At 40.3% G+C, this 21,229-nt stretch overlaps 1 protein-coding gene across 1 annotated transcript in view; it reads left to right on the top strand.

The window, feature by feature from the left end:
- Positions 1-20,902, top strand: part of LOC131720970 (matrix metalloproteinase-21-like) — a 48,073-nt gene extending 27,171 nt beyond the window's left edge. Inside the window, exons 4-7 of the mRNA XM_059013570.1 lie at positions 209-350; positions 6,893-7,150; positions 17,420-17,592; positions 20,600-20,902. Of these exons, the coding sequence (XP_058869553.1) occupies positions 209-350; positions 6,893-7,150; positions 17,420-17,592; positions 20,600-20,902 (876 nt within the window). The remainder of the gene's footprint in view (positions 1-208; positions 351-6,892; positions 7,151-17,419; positions 17,593-20,599) is intronic.
- Positions 20,903-21,229: the final 327 nt, after the last annotated feature.

Genomic DNA, 21,229 nt, shown 5'->3' with positions numbered 1-21,229 from the left:
GCTAGCTTCAGGAGTGTGCTGATAGTGACCATTAAAAATATATAGTTCTCCATCATTATAAGGCAGCCCTTTGTACTGTGGAGAAGGTTATAATCACCCTGAATTATAAAACTGTATATTCAAAGTTTTTGAATAATATTGGTGCCACTGTATTTAAATGTTTTGTCATCTTGTTTTCCCTAAAAGGTTTCTTGTGTTTTTTTTGCAGGTGGCGGTTCATGAGATAGGCCACGTCCTGGGGCTGCCCCACCTCCTCCGCCCCGGCTCGGTGATGCACCCCTACTACTCCCCTACTGGCAGCACCGTGGAGCTGGACTCCGAGGACAGGAGGGCTATTCAGCAGCTGTACGGTGAGGGCAGGGGCTCCAGGCAGGACCTCAGGGGCTTTTAGTGGCAAATTTGCCAGTTTACTGAAGGTGAACTATATAAAACTAAGGCTAGTGCCTTCTTCAGTGTACTAATTACTGTAAGAACATTGGGGTCCCCGAGCGGCTAACCTGGTAAAGGCACAGCCAAGTGGAGTGCAGGGTGAGTCACGCAGTCAGGTCAGTGCAGGGTCTGCCTGGACAAAGTTGCCATTTTGCACTCGTGATTCCCGAGCGGTAATAGTGGGTAAAAATAATGAAAAACTTACTGACAAAAATATTTATTTTCAAGTTTGCCTGATATTAATATGATTATTATTTATTTCTTAGCAGACGCCCTTACCCAGTTGTTACAAGATATCACATTATTTTTTACATACAGTTACCCATTTTATACAGTTGGGTTTTTACTGGAGCAATCTAGGTAAAGTACCTTGCTCAAGTGTACAGCAGCAGTGTCCCCCACCTGGGATTGAACCCACGACCCACCGGTCAAGAGTCCAGAGCCCTAACCACTACTCGCGATAATCTGTTAGTTTGAGTTTTCCATGTATTTGTTTCCAAATGTCCAGAGATATCTATTGACACAGACAGCCTGATTTTCAAAGGGTCAAAATGAATAAGCAGAAATGCTTATTTCGTCTGCTTGTTGGTGAACACCTGATAAAGCCAACTGCTTATTGTCACCAGTCCCTTGGAAGTGATATCAAGCAGGGTTGACTGTATATTGAGCATTTTATATGGAGCCTAATCTTTGTGATCATGAAATGGGTTGAATAAAAATGTGTATTAATTTACTGCAGTAACAATATTATGCATTAGTAAAAAAATTAATTCAAAACTATTATATACGTTATGAAAAACTTTGTTTTTCCAACAAAACCAGGCCTTTTCGAATTGCACAACCTAACACCACTGCAATCGAATTTCTTTTTAGGGAATTTTTTAGGGAAGTGTAATAAAGATAGCAAACTGTTTTTTTTTTACTAAAGCCTCAACACAGCACACTTGTAGTGTATAATCTTTAGTGTACGCGTCAAATTATTACCTGTCTAAATCACCAAATGTGCAGAGATATCTATTGACACAGACAGACCTGATTTTCAAAGGGTCAAAATGAAAAACAAGTCGCAAAACACCTTTGTGACACCAGGTAGGTGGCAAACTGTATTTTCAAAAGTCCTATAGTCAGCTGTGCAATGGCATGTCAGGGTGTGAGCTTTATGAAAAGCACTCGCATTACAGCTTGTTAAGCAATTGAAGTCCGTAATTAGTTCTATTTTGTAAATAACGTCTTACCTGTCACGCCATGCCTGTACTGTAAAGGTTACACCAGCCCATCATTTTCATGCAATGGGTGCCATCCAGACAGCAGCTGGGGGCAGATCAGGCATCTGTCAGACTTCTATGACAAAGATACTGACTGATGTCACAGATGCGTTTTTCTGTAGGGCAGGGAATATGTACTAGTTTCAATTGGTGATGTGGAACAAAACAGAACAAAACACAAATGTTATCAGTTGTCTGGCTTCCCAAACGTGCTCGGTGTAATAGATTGCACACATGTTGAAATATCCCCAGATTCAAGGAATGAAAACATCATCATTCTTTAACTGTGCAAGTTTTATGTGATGCTCAATGTATTATCACGGTGTGACAGAGATCGAATGATTCTTGGTGTTAGATCTCCTTTCCGATCTGCGAGGGCGTTGTGTAAAGGGAAAAGAGTACCCTGGACTAGATGACCCGACAATTCATTCCCAGGGTTCAGCGGAAGTCCACCATCTAGAAAGGGGGCAGAGCTACGGTTCACTAAATCATTGACCCGGAAGGTTAATGGTGTGGCATCCCCGGACTGGAGGAGCGGTTGTACTCCTTAACCAAGGGGTCATGGTTGACGGTATATAAAGGGGATATAGTGATGTGATCTGGTCCTTGTGATGGTTACGCTATGACTGAAAGGACCAGTATTGAGATACTAACCGTGAGTGTTTTGTTTGTTTGTCTGTCGAAAAACATACTGTTTGTCTTTTTTGTTAGACTAGATGGCTAACACGATCCGGAGCTGTCGCCCATGGCCAGCACTAAACCCAGACAACACAGTACTAATTGTTCACAAATAGAAATTGTACTTTCAACACCAGCACTGCAGCACTCACTGGGAGAGGTGACCGTGTTTGTGTTTGGTGTTTGGTGTTTGTTTGGACTATTGTTATTGTTTACGGGACTGCAACCCTTCATCATTCCCTGTGCAGTACACATTGCTGTGTATTGCTGTGTATTGCCAGTCCTCATAATTGTTTTCTGTTTGGTCATAAACAGAACTCATTTCACCCGTGCTTTGTTGTCTTTTCATTGTTGGATTGCTGCACTGCACCTGCTCTACACCTATACACCACTTACCACTTTGCCACACACGGATGTAGTTGCTAAGTACCCTGGCTCGTGCCACAACTCATTTATCATGGAGAACAGTGCCTTGTTCAGAAAATTCGAACAGGGTGGAACAGGGCGAGGAGCCCTGTACGTATTTGTTTATTTATTTTTAGAACGGGGTTTCCCTGTTGTATTTGTTTTGTTTTCTGATTTATTATTGTATTTACATTTATATGATGGCAAAGCACCGGGTGTTTTGTTATTTTATTTATTTTAAAATGTATTTAAATGACGGCGTAGTCGCATTGTTTGTATTGTTTAGTAGCGTGGGTGGGTAGCCCCATCCACAGTAATTTAAAAAAACTTGTGCAGATTGTGGCCGAGGGGTAATAGAATAATTGCTAGCTAGTTAAACCCCTCGGCCACGGTATAAATAGCCTGCAGCTCTCAGCTCAGGGTGGATGTTAGGAGCGAGAGCGGAGAGCGCGAGGAGAGAGAAAACTAAACTTTAAAGTATACAGGAACAGTGACAGCGACTGCCCAGCCTGACCTGTATTTATTATTTTGTGCTCGAGATTTGTTTTATTTAAACCTTTTTATTTTTGCTCTGTGAGCAAGTGTTTTGTGTTTAAACTTTTTATTTATTTTTGTTATTTAAAAATAGAACGGCACGCCGTGTCATTTATTTTGAACTGCAGTACTACTGGTGTCAGTTTCCTTCCTGCTTCTGACCTGACATCACTGCCCAGCCACCCTGTCACACAGGTGCTTATAAGTGGAGGCTGACTAATTTTACAATATATTAAATGCATAATAAACATGACCGTTTGAAAACATATGTAACAAACGCATATTAATGTTTAACATTTTTATTATGATTTTTCACAAACAAACATAAACATTCAGATATTGCATGTAAAGAATATCAGAGAATACATTGTGATATTAAAATAATATAGGCATTTTTCTATATTAGTGCTGGGACAAACACAGGATTTTCATGTTTGGATATTGGCTCATAATTAAAATATTTGTTCAAATATTTGTTTGTTTTCAAAAAGTAATAAAAGCCATTATGTTGCTCAGAATGCAGGCAGAGACAGCATCGCAGCCGGGGCAGGGGGCACTGTGTAAAGGGAACAGAGTTCCCTGGACTGGATGGCCAGACAATTAATTCTCAGGGTTAGAAAGAAGTTGGTCATCTAGAAAGGGGGCGGAGCTACGATACACTAAATCATCAACCTGGAAGGGAAACAACGTGGCAGCAGCGAATTGGAGGAGTGGTTGCACTAGTTAATCAAGGGATCATGACGGTACAAAAGGGGCGTAACGAAGTTATCTGTTCCTTTGTATAGTTAGAGTTGAACCAGAAGGAGAGTGTGTATTGTAATCATGAGTGTTTTGTTTTATCATGTCTAAAGAATTACTGTTTGTTATTATTAGATGGCTGAACACGATCCGGAGCTGTCGCCAAAGGCCAGCACTAAACCCGGACAACACTGGACCATTGTTCATGATTAACTGTATTTGCACCAGGAGCACTAGAGCACGCACTGTGGACTGCTGATTGTGTTTTTGTTACGTGTGGGTGTTATTATTTCTGGACAAACCCGTGGATTACAACGAAGCAACACATGCCATTGTATTGCTTGTTATTATTATTTACTGTGTTTTGTGTCATCAGACTATTGGATTTACAGATAAAATATCATTGCACCTCGATTATCATTGTCTGTCTGTTCATTTATCACGCTGCATTCCTGCACCTGTACACTGTTAACCACTTTGCTACAGTAACCCAGGAGTAAAGAATACTTTGTGTAGGCCTGTGGCAATGCGCCCCGCCCCTGTGTGCATTTGTGTGTTATGTGTTGTATGTTGCGTGCGTGTGTTAATGTTGGTGTATAGTTATTGGTACACGGGATATAAACGGGTCTGTGTTTCACGTGTATTTAAAAATGTAGATTTGTATTTAGGCACGAGGAGGGCACAAATCACTTCACGTGCTGGTTAAATGTAATATGTGAGACGGGGTTGCACGTAATTCATTCATGTGCTGGGATTCAAGTGAATAATTAATTAGTAATTGAATCCCAGCACAACAGTATATATAGACACATTTTCATTCACTCAGGGTTGGGTGTTCGGTGAGTGGAGAACGGGATTGGAGACGGAAGTATTTGTGAAAAGTAAAGAATAGTTAAATCTGCTCACCGTGTTTTGTTCGTCTGTCTGTGCACTGTTTAGTTCGTTTTGTTTGTCCTTTTATTTTGGCGTATAGTGCCGTGTCCAGTGTTTTTGTCTGTTCAAACCTTTTATTTTCTGTTCTGTTTAATTATTAAATGCTGAGCTCTGTGTGTTACTTCCTGGCTCTGGTCTGACACCACCCACTCCGGCCGTCTTTGTGACAAGGCCTTACTTTACCCAGTGAATTAACTACAAAACAAAGGATGCCAAATAACAGTTCAAGTTAAACGTTGTTCTGTTTATTCCTGAAATAAATAGTACATGAAGTTGACACCGCATTTTATTTATTTTTTACTTTTTTTTTTTATTCCTTGCCTTTGCCGTTTCTTCGCAGTAAACAGTGGCCATAGACACATTTTCATAACACATTTTAAATTTAAACACTACAAATAAAACAAACGTGGAAATGGCGTTGTAAAATCAAGGGGAAAATAACTCACTGTTTTGGTTCTCGTTTATTACATTGCACATAACAGAAAGTCGAAACAAAAAATATAAAATATATAAAAATCACTACACAACATTTCCAGCAAGTTGGGCACTGTTTAAGCGAGGCATCAGAATGATGCTTGCCTTTTTCCTGTCCCATGAGATTCTGACTCACTCTAAAGGAGCACAATGCATTTTTGACCCAGATGGCTTTCTATATTGATCACTATGCGTGGGCGCTCATAATCCGGTTTGTTTACTTTTTGCTGTCTAAAACTTTTAAATAGAGGTTCAAAATCTGTTGTGTTGAGCCTGTGCTTTTTTAAAATATATTAATCTCACATATCAGCTCTTTTTCATTTGCCATTTTTGAAAATGTCGCGCATCTTCTGGTGTCGGTAAATAGTTGTAAGGTATTTTTGTAATTTCTAGCGAACTACGAACATCAGATTTTTGTATCCAAAAATATTTTTTTGAATATTTGTCCCAGCACTAATTATTATTAATATTAGTATTATTATTTGGTCTTTAGCAGATGCTTGTATCCAAAGCGACTTACAGAGACTAGGGGTACTTCTTTATTTCACCTTTTTATGGAAGAGATTGCATTTAAATTTAGCAGTGGCTCCGGACCTTTTGCCAAAAAGAACAGTTTTATGTGCTAAAATATCATCGAGCAAAAGCTCAACTTGGGTAGCTAAGAAGTACTTTTCCTTTCTTTTTTCCCATTGTTGTGACGACATGTGCGCTAACTCGTTGCTTTGCGAGTAGGAGAATGAACCTGCCCATGCTGAAAATAAAGACGTATAATTAGGTGACAAAAAAACTTACAGTGAAAATTCATTGCAAGCTCTATTTTCTTTATTAAAATGCCCCTTCTAAATTTCAGGCCGATATTGTGCGCTGATACTTATTATACACACTCCGGCTTGACATGCTAGGAATCGTGTAGGAACAGAAAGCATGCATCAGTGGTGTAGTAAGTGCATTTCATTTGGATACAATTCAAACGTTTTCATGGTGTGTTTTTATCATCTACTAATCCACATTGAAGATCTGATAAATCATTTGTTTGGTTTCATTCTTTAGTAGATTTATGACCCATGATATGTAAATAAAAATATCAAAACAAAAGTTATATCAAATTTAATTGGTTCCAGCGGTCCATTGGATATGTGAAAATATCATATCAGTACCAGTGGTGGCAGAGGGCGTGGGTCCAGCAGCAGTAGAATCTTGTATTCTGACTGACAACACGTTTCATATCGTCTCAACGTGTGGGGAGGGAATCTCTTTCACTGATCAGTCATCAGACTCTTTCCTAATACACAGAAGTTTGATTATCAAAAAGTCAGTATTATCAGTATTCTGATATTGTTGACTTATCCAGTGTAACAAACGTTACATTTCCCTTTCAGACCAAACAGAGGATAAAAGTCTCTGCTTCACAATACTCTCTTCTCTCATTTCCACAGGGGTGTGTGAGGGGCCCTTTGACACTGTTTTTGACTGGGTGTGGAGGAAGACCAATCAGCAGGGGGAGCCAGTGATCCGCTTCAACACCTATTTCTTCAGGAAGGGCTGGTACTGGCTGTATGAGAATCGTAATAACCGCTCGCGCTCCAGGGACCCGCGGGAGGTGCGCTCAGGCTGGCAGGGGATTCCTGTGGAGAGCATCGATGCCTTCATTCACGTCTGGACTCGGTATTGCAATGCTGCATACTTCTTTAAAGGTACCCACACAAAAATATATATTAACATTTTTTAACAGGGGATGTTTTGCTCAATTTCTAAAGCACAGTTTATCATTTATCGTTTACAGTTAACACATTTTCAAACATTAACATGCAATTGCAAAATGTATTACTTCAAATTTATTACAAAACCTAATACTTACATCAATATATCAAAAAATGTTGCATTTAATTCTACAACCAAAATAAAATACACACAAGATCAAACATGAAAACATTATGCAAACTTTAAACTGCTTTGTCCATTTGTATTAGAAAACAATTCAGTGTCACAAATCAGCTTCTAGCTATAGCAGGCATTAATACATGCAGTGCTTACAAAGGTACCACGAAATGTTCCTGTCAGGACAACTGAGGAAGTCAGCACCTCCACTCACTTTTTTTTAAAGCAACAAAAACGCTTATTCTCTGCCAAACATGAACTACTTTAGATGTGTAATGACTGCAGTATAGGATACTGATCTTAATGTTAGGGTGTAGGGAGTTGTTGTGTGAAATTTTAATTACTTTAAAATTAGAAGGAAGTTGATGTGGAGGTAAATTAGACAATTACTACACAGAGTAATTCCAAATAAGGTCCGCTTTATTTCACACCCTTGATACAATAATAGACAAACACACATACAAGAATATATTAATCAGAGATATAATATACTCATAGAGACGCAACTGAACTAATCCTTACCCTTCCAAGCAGATCGGGAGAGCCCCTCGACCCTGGTAAGAGAAAGCAGCTGTCTCCAAAACTACCGAGCAGGACTGCGCAAATCCTCACGGCCGACTCTCCTCAACAAAGGTTATATTAATCACAGATCAATACAACCCATGAGACGCAACTGAACTAATTCTTACCCTTGCAAGCAGATCGGGAGAGCCCCTCGACCCTAGTAAGAGAAAGCAGCTGTCTCCAAAAATACCGAGCAGGACTGCGCAAATCCCCACGGCTGACTCTCCTCAACAAAGGTTATATTAATCACAGATCAATACAACCCATGAGACGCAACTGAACTAATTCTTACCCTTGCAAGCAGATCGGGAGAGCCCCTCGACCCTGGTAAGAGAAAGCAGCTGTCTCCAAAAATACCGAGCAGGACTGCGCAAATCCTCACGGCTGACTCTCCTCAAACAAAGGTTATATTAATCACAGATCAATACAACCCATGAGACGCAACTGAACTAATTCTTACCCTTGCAAGCAGATCGGGAGAGCCCCTCGACCCTGGTAAGAGAAAGCAGCTGTCTCCAAAAATACCGAGCAGGACTGCGCAAATCCCCACGGCTGACTCTCACCAGAGCAGGGGGGGAACCCGTCCTTTATAGCTCACCAAGTTAGGCTTCTGCGTGCGAGAGAGTAATTGGCCAGATCACTTTCTCGAGGCTCGCCCTGTGAATCATTTCTGTAAGCTATTCCTTTTCCCATAACATTCTGAGAAAAACAAGAGATAAGTTAGCAGTACAGAAACAAGCAGTACAAAAACAAGTTAGATATGCGGTACAAAAACAAATTAGATGAACAAAAACAGGATAGATAAGCAGTACAAAACAAGTTAGATGAACAGTAGCAGTAGAGGTTATTACAGGGCAAGGGCACAGATGGACTTGAACGCATTTCTATAACTTTCTAGAACATTTTTTTTATTTCAGGAGTGGATTATTCATTGTTTTATAAACAATAATATGGTAGCCAATCAGAGTGCAGTGTCACCTTCGGCTCGGGACGCATAACTCCAGTCACAGTCAACTACCACACGGTACAGCCTTCATCGACAGCACTATCACTTCATTAATATTACATTAAAGTGTTCCAGAACACCACAAAAGTTTACAAAAAATGCATTTTGTTACCTTTGCTGTGTCCTGTGTTGTCCGTATTGCAGCGTTTAAACATATTGTCAACTCTTTTGAAATTGTTGGATAATAAATAACTGGGCAATTTACCCATTTCATGTTTCCGGGTTCATGAAACCGGAAGTTTGAGTTGCAGGGTATCTTTACTTCCACCGTCTGAAGGCGTGAATTTTCAAATAAGACGAGGAAGCACATGTCTGCACTCAGCACTTCAACCCCTCTGATGTGTTTACTTCGGCAACCGGGCGAACACGTCTCAAGAGAGGGACCGTGCCCTGCCGGTTTTAGTGGTTTGGCAAAAATGATTGCCAAGTGAGGAATCACTCTTTGACAGGGCAAGAGTTTGACTTGGTGTCAGCCATGTTCGTTGCACCCCCATTGCTGAAACAACAGACCCACAAGAAACCGACAACACAGATCCCATTGCATGCATGATGGAGCATGACTACATGAGCAGGCCACCTCCTGGTATGAACAAATTCTGTGTTGTACTGTATTTTGACTATATTACATTCGATTAAATAACATTTAGTACACTAACACTTTGTTATTCTACATATAGAATGGCTGTGTATATGCGTGTTACAGAATTTGTTTATCTATCTTTATTTATTTTCACTGTCAGAAGAGTAACTAATTACACCTAGTATGCTGCATAGAATGTGATAAATATAGCATATATTATTAACTTTAAAGTGAGGTGTATGTCTCGTATTTGACTTTAAAAAGCATGTTTTTCTTTCTTTAAATCACAGGTGCACTGAACCCTACACTGGAGAGGATAAAGGAGTTGGCAGCCCAACTTTACAAATTATCTTTAGTTCAGCCACAAATTAATCGTTTTTGTGCATTAGATTTCCGCTACTACACACGCTTCTCATCTGAACAGGTTTTTACATTTTTTGGGACTCAGTTGAACTAGCTGCTACAAAACTGGTCTACTGGTCAAGGGCACAGAACATGGGATTGGTAGCAGTTGAAGAGGATGCAACACCCAGCCCTCAGCGGACACTTCATCTCATTGATGAGTTTTTATTATATAGTTGTCGTGTTGCTGTTGGTTTGAAGGAGAATTCTTGGAGTCTGGAACCAACTCCCCAATAATGTTGTTGAAGCTGACACCCTGGGATCCTTCAAGAAGCTGCATGATGAGATTCTGGGAACAATAAGCTGAATGGCCTCCTCTCGTTTGTAAACTTTCTTATGTTCTTATGAGAAGGTTTTTGCTGACATTTTTAAAGTTAGTGATTCAACTGTCAGCCGTATAATCATCACCTGGGCTAACTACCTGCACTTAGACTTAGGTTCAGTGCCTATGTGGATGTCAAAAGAACAAGTGAAGAGAACGATGCCGGAGACGTTTAGACAATAGTGTCCAAATCTGAGAGTCATTCTGCACTGCACAGAGGTCAGATGTGAGAACCCATCATCACTTGCATTACAGTCAGAGGCTTTCTCTACTTTCAATTGACTGAATGCCATTGTCCCATGCGGAGCAATCCCATTCATCTCAAAACTCTTCAATGGATCCATGTCTGACAAAGAAATAACAAGGCTTTCTGGTATTATGGGTCTTTTGGAACCTGGAGATGAATGCATGACAGATAAAGGCTTTCTCATTGAGAAGATGCTGGCTGATGTCGGAGCAAAATTAATAATTCCATCATTTAGACCAATAAAGTTCAGTTCAGCACGGAAGAAACTGAACTAACCCAACTCATTGCTCGTCTAAAGATCGTGGTTGAGAGAGCCATAAGGAGAGTGAGAGCACCACAGCTGGGATTCTGCAGTTCCACTGTCTCTAGCAGGCAGCATCAACCAGATTTGGGCAAACTGTTGTTTAATGGTAAACTACTGAGGACCACTAGATTTGAAAGGGGACAAGCCCACATGAAACAACAGTGTTGAAGAACATAGATTTTTTTTTGTATAAATAAAACAAAGTAACTTTTATTGTTATTCTAGTCTCATACATTTCTAATTGTCAAAGCTGATTTGCCTATATTGTATAACAATACACTGTGTATTCCATCAGCATGTTTATCAGTCATGTATAGGCATTTCCCTGTTTACACTCCCCAATCCTATTCTTGTTACTATCTCAGTGTAGGGTTATATTAATTACAATGAGTTTCTGCTACATTTTATTCGGAGGTCAAATGTCTGATAAATAAAAAATAAAAAAATCAACACGTACATGTAATGCTTAATTGATCAATACACCCTTTACAAAGCATGACATTTTAAAAGTTTTTTTTATTACTAATATTATAATTTTTTTAAAAATCCCATTACTTTATCATGGCTTATTTTATAAATGGGAAATGCAAACAATTAGATGAAATTACTTTTACATTACACATGATTACACTACATTATAACTATCAGTGTGGCTTTTAAACCAGACTGAGCTGTTTTAAGGTAGGCATCTAAGTATGTGTTGTAGTAAGATACATCAAGCTTATCCTTCATTACATGACTCTGGGCATCATCTCTAACAACACGGTCTACAGTCAGGTCACTTCTGGTGTCCGTGACAAAGGGGCAGTTTACAAGCAAAAACTGAAAAGCGTGACAACAGATCTCTCGCGCTTTTTTGGTCATGACAGTTCTGCTTCCACGTTTACATGAGAGTTTATTTTAGAGAGAAAATTTAGTCGTCCAAATGCAAACGACCTCATTAATAATAAAATAACGTGAGGGTTTATTTAAATATCACCAAACGCGCTGAAAAGAGATGCTGCGCGATAAAGGATGTCGTTCAAATAATGCACAGGGGTTTACATGAGGCTTTACACGCTAGGCAGAGACTGCGCACAGCAGAACGGGTGCCCACCTCAGCGGGAGCTGGGGTAGGCACCTGCAGTTCTCTTCTTATTGTGTGCCGAAATTCGGCGTGCAACGCAACCACTTCTTGGTGCTGTTGATCAGCGTGGTCCAGCCTTTCCAAAAGGTGGCTGTATTGCCGATCCTGCCTGGCAGCGGTGCCTGCAATCAGACAGTACATCCTTCTGAACTCCAGGCGCATCAGACGATGCTCCTGGATCAGCAGCTACAGCAGCTACAGCGTTCAAACTAACTTTAATTTAAAGAAGACCAGTTGTGAATGGCTTCACAGCTTTTGTTTTACATGTGAATCCTAAGAATAATATGTGAAAAACAAAACATATCGCATATGCGCACACACTTAGCCTGACATACGTAAAATCGCTTGATATCCCCAACCATTTGGTTTGTCACAAATTATTATTAGGATTCACATGTAAAACAGAAGCTGTGAAACAATTGGTCTCCTTTAAATTAAAGTTGGTTTGAGCACTCTAGCTTCTGTGGTTGGCGAGATACAGCCATTTTCATTCATGTCGGGTTAGCCTGAGTCGAATATCAAACGAATATCAAACGTCAAGCTAACTTTACCGCGGTAGCATATTTTAGTTTAGAAAAATAAATGATGGCTGGCGCAATTACCATATTGTATTGATGCGGCTGGTATTTCACAGGACCGAAATTGGGACCTCGAGCTTTGAATGCAGGACTGCAGGCGTTTTCTATCCTGCAGGTACAGATATTTCAGTTTCTTGAATTTATCTCTTACCTGCAGGAGCGTTCTATTTATACCAAGTTCAGCCAGAGCACCGGTAATACTGGTGAAAGGTGGCATTTCTTTGGCGAGGTCAATCCAGTTCATCCATAACCCCCAGGTCCGCAAGAATTTGGAGTAGGGAACGAGTTTCCTCATCCGTCCAGCGGACGTGGTGTTGCGTGCTGTCAGAAGGGGTGGAAGCTTGAAACATCCTGCGGGAAAAGAGCTACATTATTCGTAGTATTATTATTATGATAATAATGCTGGTCATAATGATCTAGTAGTTCTCATTATTCGTAGTATTATTATTATTGTGGTCATAATGATCTAGTAGTTCTCATGCATCGTTCATAATACACTGAAATTAATACATAATGTTATAAACTGCTGACATCATTGTATTGGTATAAATCAACATCTCTATATACAATTTATATATAATTTAGCCGCTCCTCACCAGGAGAAGCGGATTGATAATAATGGATGGATGGATATTTAACTGATCTGTATTAGTAAGACTGGGATAAGGAAAATCTTATGCTATAGAGGAGGACAGGGTGGAAAGATCGTTCACAGAGAAGAGAGTTCTTTTACTTAGGGGAAGTGGAGGAGGTATCGTGTTATTTCATGAAAGTCTATCGTTAAGTATTTTGCACGACTGGAGTTTGTTGCTATGGGACTAATTAGGCTAATTAGCGTGCACTTTACCGTGCTTTACCAAAGCGTAATGACACTTAAGTCACACACTTTTTTTGCCGTGCACTTTTGGAACGAGCACAATCATGCGTCATTTGCACGTGACACGTCATGAATGCACTATAGTAGCACGATTAAAATTTGCATGTAAACACCGCCACTGTCACACCATGCAAGGCCAGTAACAGCCAGCTGTCTTTGAACTTGCAAGTAGTACTTGTTGCCTGACCATCGACAATCTTGATGTATGTTGTGTTCAAAACACTCTCAGACAAAGGGAGGGTATACAGTAGGATCGTACACTTTACCGTCAGGGCTGGCCCCATGATGTGCAGCATCTGAGTGCGCTATCAAACCACAAGGAAGGACATTCACATTGCACATGTCTGCATACTCCTGTAACACTTCTGGCTCAAGTTCAAGCCCCCTTTTCATTGTACCTGTCTGTCGAGTTCCCTTAATAATCCTAGCTGCAGATTGGCTAGAGGATTCTCCCTGAACATGTATCGAGTAGTCTTCTCAATTATTAATGGTAATTCGTGAGTTAACTTTATACATTCAAAATGATAGAACTGCTGGCAATTTGGGACAAAATTTAAATAATTGTTGAAACTATATCCAATTAATGGGAGGTGTGGAAACAATGGTGCATCTGGATGCCTGGTATTGTCAGCAGTACTAGTACAGAACCATGAGGAACTGGACTAAATTTGGATTACACCATAATACTTCCAGCCAATCCATGAAGAATTTTTGAAATCTAGGGTTGTAGTCTGACACTGCTGAGGATAGATTCCTCAGATAACACATGATGATCTGGAAGGGGTCCTGAAACATAGAAAACTTGGGTCAGAGAAGCAAAAACATGACTCAGGTGAATGAAATAAGCAATAGCTAGTTGTGGGAAGTTTTAGAAATTGAGAAGCCTTGAACAACATGTTTAATACTAATAGAAATCTTGTCTAACCTGTTCAGTGTTGATTTTACACTACTTGTGCCAGATGTCTTTGCTTTCTCACAACCAGTTTGTCAACAGACTGGATGGATTCCGTAGAAAAGAAAAGTACTTTTTATCTCTTTAATAATGTTTCTTTAGGCTTTCATGCATGTGCACAGTGTGATTTGTAATCCTTGTCTGTTAGGCTTGTGGATTATAGTTACAGACTCATGGAATGTTATATGCAGTAATTTACCTGTGTTCTGGGTCTGTGCCACATTTGATGAGAACCCGTACAACCTACAGCAGGTGGTACACTCTTCATCTTAGTGTGCGGTTTGAAGAAGCAGAGCAGCCCGATGGTTACAGAAAGCATTGCCAGCAGCACAGGAACAGATGAAGCTCTTTAGAATGGTGGGCTTCTTATCCGTCTGCAAGGTGATCTAGAGGTACAGCCATTTTGCAAGTGACTCACAAGCAGACATATCCTAGGCCAGTGAACAGAAAATTATTTTAACCAGGATATTAAAAAATGACAAGTTAACACAAGCTGATAAAATGAAAGAAAATGTACATTATTAAATCGGGTTAGTTAGAAAATCTGCAGCTGCAGTAGATAATAGAGCAGGTAAAGAAGGAAAGCAATGAACTCGAACAGTAACATGAACTGAACTCTGCAGTTTCTGCTGTAACACTAGATCAATCGCGTTTATAGGCATGCCTAGAACAACCATGACCGGTGTAAATATTATAACGAAAGGACAAACAATTGAATACATTCGTAGTTTTATTCAGGAACATTATATGAAGCATCTACACAACCGAAACATTGTAGGAAATGTGGGATTACATGAGCTCGACCCCTTGCAGTCTCTCATCAAAACCTTAACTAGAAATGAAGAGTTTGGGGGTCATCTTTGATCCTCATCTATCACTTGAGACTCATATTAGGGAAGTTACTAAATTATCTTTTTACCATTTGAGAAATATAGCCAAACTTAGACCAATTATTTCTGTATCTGATGCCGAGAGACTAATGCATGGCATTTTTTCATCTAGAATTGTTGTTGTAATGCACTTTTTTCTGGTGTCCCAAAACATGTGGTATCCTGCTTGCAGCTTGTTCAGAATACTGCCACTAAAATTCTGTCTAAAACTAGGAAAAGTGAACATATTACCCCTGTTTTGGCCTCTTTACACTGGCTCCCTATGCCATATAGAATTTTTTTTAAGATTTTGCTGTTCACTTACAAGGCCCTGAATGGATCTGCACCTAGTTATTTGCAGGAGTTACTTGCCTTTCGTATCTTTCAAACCGCACTCTGAGATCACAGGACACAGGGCTGCCGGTTATTACCAGGTCAACACAAGCAACACGGGAGGAGGTAGGGATTTTACTTGTAGAGCTCCTAAATTATGGAATGATCTGCCTTCGTCTGTCAGGGTCGTTTAGTTTTCAAATCAAGATTAAAAACGCACTTTTATAAAATGGCTTTCTTGTCTTCATGGGTTTTAATGTAACTTTAAAATTGCTGCTTTTGTATTATTATGTGTATACTGTTATTGAAATGGTGTGACTGTGGCAGTTGTATGTGTGACATGCTATACAAATGTATTGTGGTGTGTTCTTTTTTTTCTGCTATGTACTGTACAATGCTTTGTATAAAAAGCGCTATATAAATGCAATAAATTGATAAATAAATACATTTGAACAGAAATGTGTTTATATACAGACATATTAACGCGTAACCTCAAAAAACTGAAAAAAATAAAATATTTGAAAATAAATTTGTGTATATACAGGTACATCATATACATACAAAACTGTGCAACTGAAACGATGTAAATAAGTATAAAAAAATTAAAAATGAATGGGTTTATATTGCCTACATAACAAAGCGTATATATGCAACCGAAGCTATGCATTTATATACAGACATACTATAAATAAATGACATGAATAAATAAACACTTGAATAGAATGGGCTTCATTTACAATCGTTTACAATGTCTAAGTGCTGGCACAAATCACACAGATCCTGCTCTAATTTTTGCAGCTACGCGATTCTTTCTGTGTCAGTGTAATTAGTACATATATATAGGAAAAGTCAGGAAAGCACAGCTCCGTATCTTAAACACACACACCGCAATTTAAATTGAAATTCCAAAAACAGTCAAAATGACCGCTTTGGTTGTTCTTGTGTTAAAGCAGTAACCTCAAGTGTGTGGGACTGCTCATTCTTTCTGTAGCACCTAGCTCTCACTACCACAGCTTGGTTCACAATGTTTGAGATTACACACACACACACACGCAGGAGAAAATACATAAAATCATATTAATAACATGACTCACTTAAAATGGCAACCTATTTTTATTTATGTGACATGTCAGTTAATAGTTTTGCTAAATTGTACTTTTAAAATATACAAACTTAAATGACACTCACCTTCATAGTTAAAAATATACTCTTCAAAGAAGCATTTGTATCCCTTGTCCAGCTTTGAATGTTTGGTCTTGGAATGTTTGCTTACGAGCTCGGCCAGAAGTGTCTAACTTTGGAAGAGGGATCAGAGGCTTCAAAAATCAGCGATCCATGGATGATGTTAAAAAAAACAGGCAACAGCAGAAATATCCCCGCGCACAAGCTCCCTGATCCTGGACGCTGTTTCACTCTGCAAGTTGAGGCAGACAGATTTCAAAATTCTGCCAGAAAAAAAGCCTTCTCTTCTAAGGATCACAGTATATCCAGATCGCGCTCCCTCCTGCAACAAAATCATCTTTTTTCCTGGCAAACATTCCCATGTAAAAGTTGAAAAAAGTAATTCCCTAGTTAATTTACCTATGATGTGTGAATAAAAAATAAATATAAACTATCAGGAATATGTTGAAAAAAATACTGAGATGTGTACAACACAGGATACAGCAAAGGTAAAGTAACACGCTTCTTGTAAACACTGCAGGGGGGTCTGTAACAATTTAATTTATTATCAAACAATGCAGAAATCATGCACCCACCATGGGTAAAGTTTACTTGAATTTCGATATTTGTAAGCATGTGAGCGAGATCTTTAGCTGAGTTCAATATACATCATATTCATTGATATAAGAGGTATGACAAAAGTGACAAAGTAAACAAAATGACTTGTGGAGCTCCTTCCCCTAATGGCAGGGTGTCCTTGGCAGGCACGCAGTACTGGCGCTATGACAGTGAGAACGACCAGGCTTACACTGAGGACCCACAAGGGCACCGATACCCCCGCAGGATCTCACAGGGCTTCCCTGGCATCAGCGGCCCCGTCGACACAGCTTTCTTCCACAGGCGAGATCACTGCATCTACTTCTTCAGAGGACACATGGTGAGCTTGTCATGGAATTGATTTTGTTTCACTTCAGAACTTCAGTAGTTTTTATTCAATTTGAAACAATAGTTCTTTTGAAATTGCTGTTTTGCTTCATAGCTCCCTAATGAAGTGATCTCTCAGGTTTGACAACATTTATGTTTCCAGCCCAATAAACTCCAGCAATCTAAACATGCCTAGGGCTGTACTAGTGTTATTCAATATAAATTCAATTGGACAACAATTTAAGAACCAGCGGGTCTGTTTCACAGCTCAGATAACCAGAACGTAAACACATCAAGTACAACAGCAAGCATTTAACTCAGCATTGCAGAGTAAAGATATAGCTAAATAATAAATAATTGGGAACTGCAAGTCTACACTCCTATTTAAACCATGTTACACCTTGTTGTTTTCCTTGTAAACCATTAATTATTAACATCGTAACCCTAGCCTAACCCTGTTTGGTTTTCATTTACCATACATGCCCCACACTTAAACCATGTCCAGCTCATGTTCTTATAAATCCATTTTATTTCAATGTCTTGTCCTTTTTGGCACACAAACATATGTACTGAAGGAACATTATTGGTTGGTTTCACAGACTGATTAGCAGTAATCTTGGACTAGCCAATAGTAAATTGGGTAAGGTAGTCCACGGTTAGTGCAAATCAGGGCCCTGCTTGTACAAATTATTTTGGAATCCCCAGGGAAGAATGAGCAATGACAGCACAGAAATGAGCAATGACAGTATTGGAATGAGCAATGACAGCACAGAAATGAGCAATGACAGTATTGGAATGAGCAATGACAGCACAGAAATGAGCAATGACAGTATTGGAATGAGCAATGACAGCACAGCAATGAGCAGTGACAGCACAGCAACGAGCAATGACAGCACAGCAACGAGCAATGACAGCACAGCAACGAGCAATGACAGCACTGGAATGAGCAATGACAGCACAGCAATGTGCAATGACAGCATTGGAATGAGCAATGACAGCACAGAAATGAGCAATGACAGTATTGGAATGAGCAATGACAGCACAGAAATGAGCAATGACAGTATTGGAATGAGCAATGACAGCACAGCAATGAGCAGTGACAGCACAGCAACGAGCAATGACAGCACAGCAACGAGCAATGACAGCACAGCAACGAGCAATGACAGCACAGCAACGAGCAATGACAGCACTGGAATGAGCAATGACAGCACAGCAATGAGCAATGACAGCACTGGAATGAGCAATGACAGCACTGGAATGAGCAATGACAGCACTGGAATGAGCAATGACAGCACAGCAACGAGCAATGACAGCACTGAAATGAGCAATGACAGCACAGCAACGAGCAATGACAGCACTGAAATGAGCAATGACAGCACAGAAATGAGCAATGACAGTATTGGAATGAGCAATGACAGCACAGAAATGAGCAATGACAGTATTGGAATGAGCAATGACAGCACAGAAATGAGCAATGACAGTATTGGAATGAGCAATGACAGCACAGAAATGAGCAATGACAGTATTGGAATGAGCAATGACAGCACAGAAATGAGCAATGACAGTATTGGAATGAGCAATGACAGCACAGCAATGAGCAATGACAGCACAGCAACGAGCAATGACAGCACTGGAATGAGCAATGACAGCACTGAAATGAGCAATGACAGCACAGCAACGAGCAATGACAGCACTGGAATGAGCAATGACAGCACAGCAATGAGCAATGACAGCACTGGAATGAGCAATGACAGCACTGGAATGAGCAATGACAGCACAGCAATGAGCAATGACGGCACTGGAATGAGCAATGACAGCAACGAGCAATGACAGCACAGCAACGAGCAATGACAGCACTTGAATGAGCAATGACAGCACAGAAATGAGCAATGACAGTATTGGAATGAGCAATGACAGCACAGAAATGAGCAATGACAGTATTGGAATGAGCAATGACAGCACAGAAATGAGCAATGACAGTATTGGAATGAGCAATGACAGCACAGAAATGAGCAATGACAGTATTGGAATGAGCAATGACAGCACAGAAATGAGCAATGACAGTATTGGAATGAGCAATGACAGCACAGCAATGAGCAATGACAGCACAGCAACGAGCAATGACAGCACTGGAATGAGCAATGACAGCACTGAAATGAGCAATGACAGCACAGCAACGAGCAATGACAGCACTGGAATGAGCAATGACAGCACAGCAATGAGCAATGACAGCACTGGAATGAGCAATGACAGCACTGGAATGAGCAATGACAGCACAGCAATGAGCAATGACGGCACTGGAATGAGCAATGACAGCAACGAGCAATGACAGCACAGCAACGAGCAATGACAGCACTTGAATGAGCAATGACAGCACAGCAACGAGCAATGACTGCACTGGAATGAACTATGACAGCACAGCAATGAGCAATGACAGCACAGCAATGAGCAATGACAGCACTGGAATGAGCAATGACAGCACAGCAACGAGCAATGACAGCACTGGAATGAGCAATGACAGCACAGCAATGAGCAATGACAGCACAGCAACGAGCAATGACAGCACAGCAATGAGCAATGACAGCACTGGAATGAGCAATGACAGCACAGCAATGAGCAATGACGGCACTTGAACGAGCAATGACAGCACAGCAATGAGCAATGACAGCACATTGAAGGAACTGAATTGAATTAGGCTAGAACAAAGAAGAATTAGAGGGGACTTGATTGAAGTTGACAAAATCATCTCTAACCAAAACTTTAAGTGCAGCACAGAAACCAGAACCAGAGGACACAGTTGGAAATTAAGTGGAGACTTAGGACAAAGGGTAAGAAACACTTATTTACACAGTGGTGAGGGTATGGAATTGGTTACCTAGCCATGATGTTGATGCTAGTATTCTTTAAGACCCAACTTGACAAAGTTTTGAGATCAATGAGCTACTAGGAACCGGAGGAGCATTGATGGGCTGAATGGACTCGTTGGTAGATTTTCTTATGTTCTTATGACTTTCTTCCAGGTTACAGCGTTCAATGTCAGCAGTAACCAGAGGCTTGAGGGCTTCCCCAGGCGGATCCTGGAGGTTTTCCCAGCGAGTGTCCGTGGTGACCACCCCATTGCACACCTGGACGCTGCATACTACTCCTACAGCCACCAGGCCCTCTTCTTACTCAAAGGGCTGTTCTTCTGGCAGGTGGCAGAGGCTCAGGACAGAAGCAGGGACCCCTCCCTGCCCCACAACGCCCTGCTGCCCCACAGGAGAGTGGCCGAACAGTGGCGTGATATCTGTGACGTCCACTCCAGCATACTGACCAATAAATGAGCATTGCTTTGAAAAGCGTACATTATCAGCCTGATTTTCAAAAGGGGCAGAGGGAAAAACAGGTCGCAAAACACCTTTGCGACACAGAGAGGTGACAAAATGTATTTTCAAAAGTTGTATAAGTCAGTGGTGCAATGGAATTTTAGGCTTTGCGCTTTTTTGAAAATACACTTGCATTACAGCTTTTAAGCAAATGAAATTCATAATTGGTTAAATTTTGCAAATAACGCCTTGTTTTCAAAAGGTAAAAAACACTGATGAGCCCACTTTATACACCAAAATACACTCGCTAATTAAGACATACCCCCTCTCGTGTCTTATTTAAAC

The sequence above is a fragment of the Acipenser ruthenus genome, chromosome 46 (assembly GCF_902713425.1).
Source record: "Acipenser ruthenus chromosome 46, fAciRut3.2 maternal haplotype, whole genome shotgun sequence".
Classification (NCBI taxonomy): domain Eukaryota; kingdom Metazoa; phylum Chordata; class Actinopteri; order Acipenseriformes; family Acipenseridae; genus Acipenser; species Acipenser ruthenus.
The sequence above is the reverse complement of the archived record's forward strand: the minus strand, read 5'-3'. Positions and strand labels throughout refer to the sequence as shown.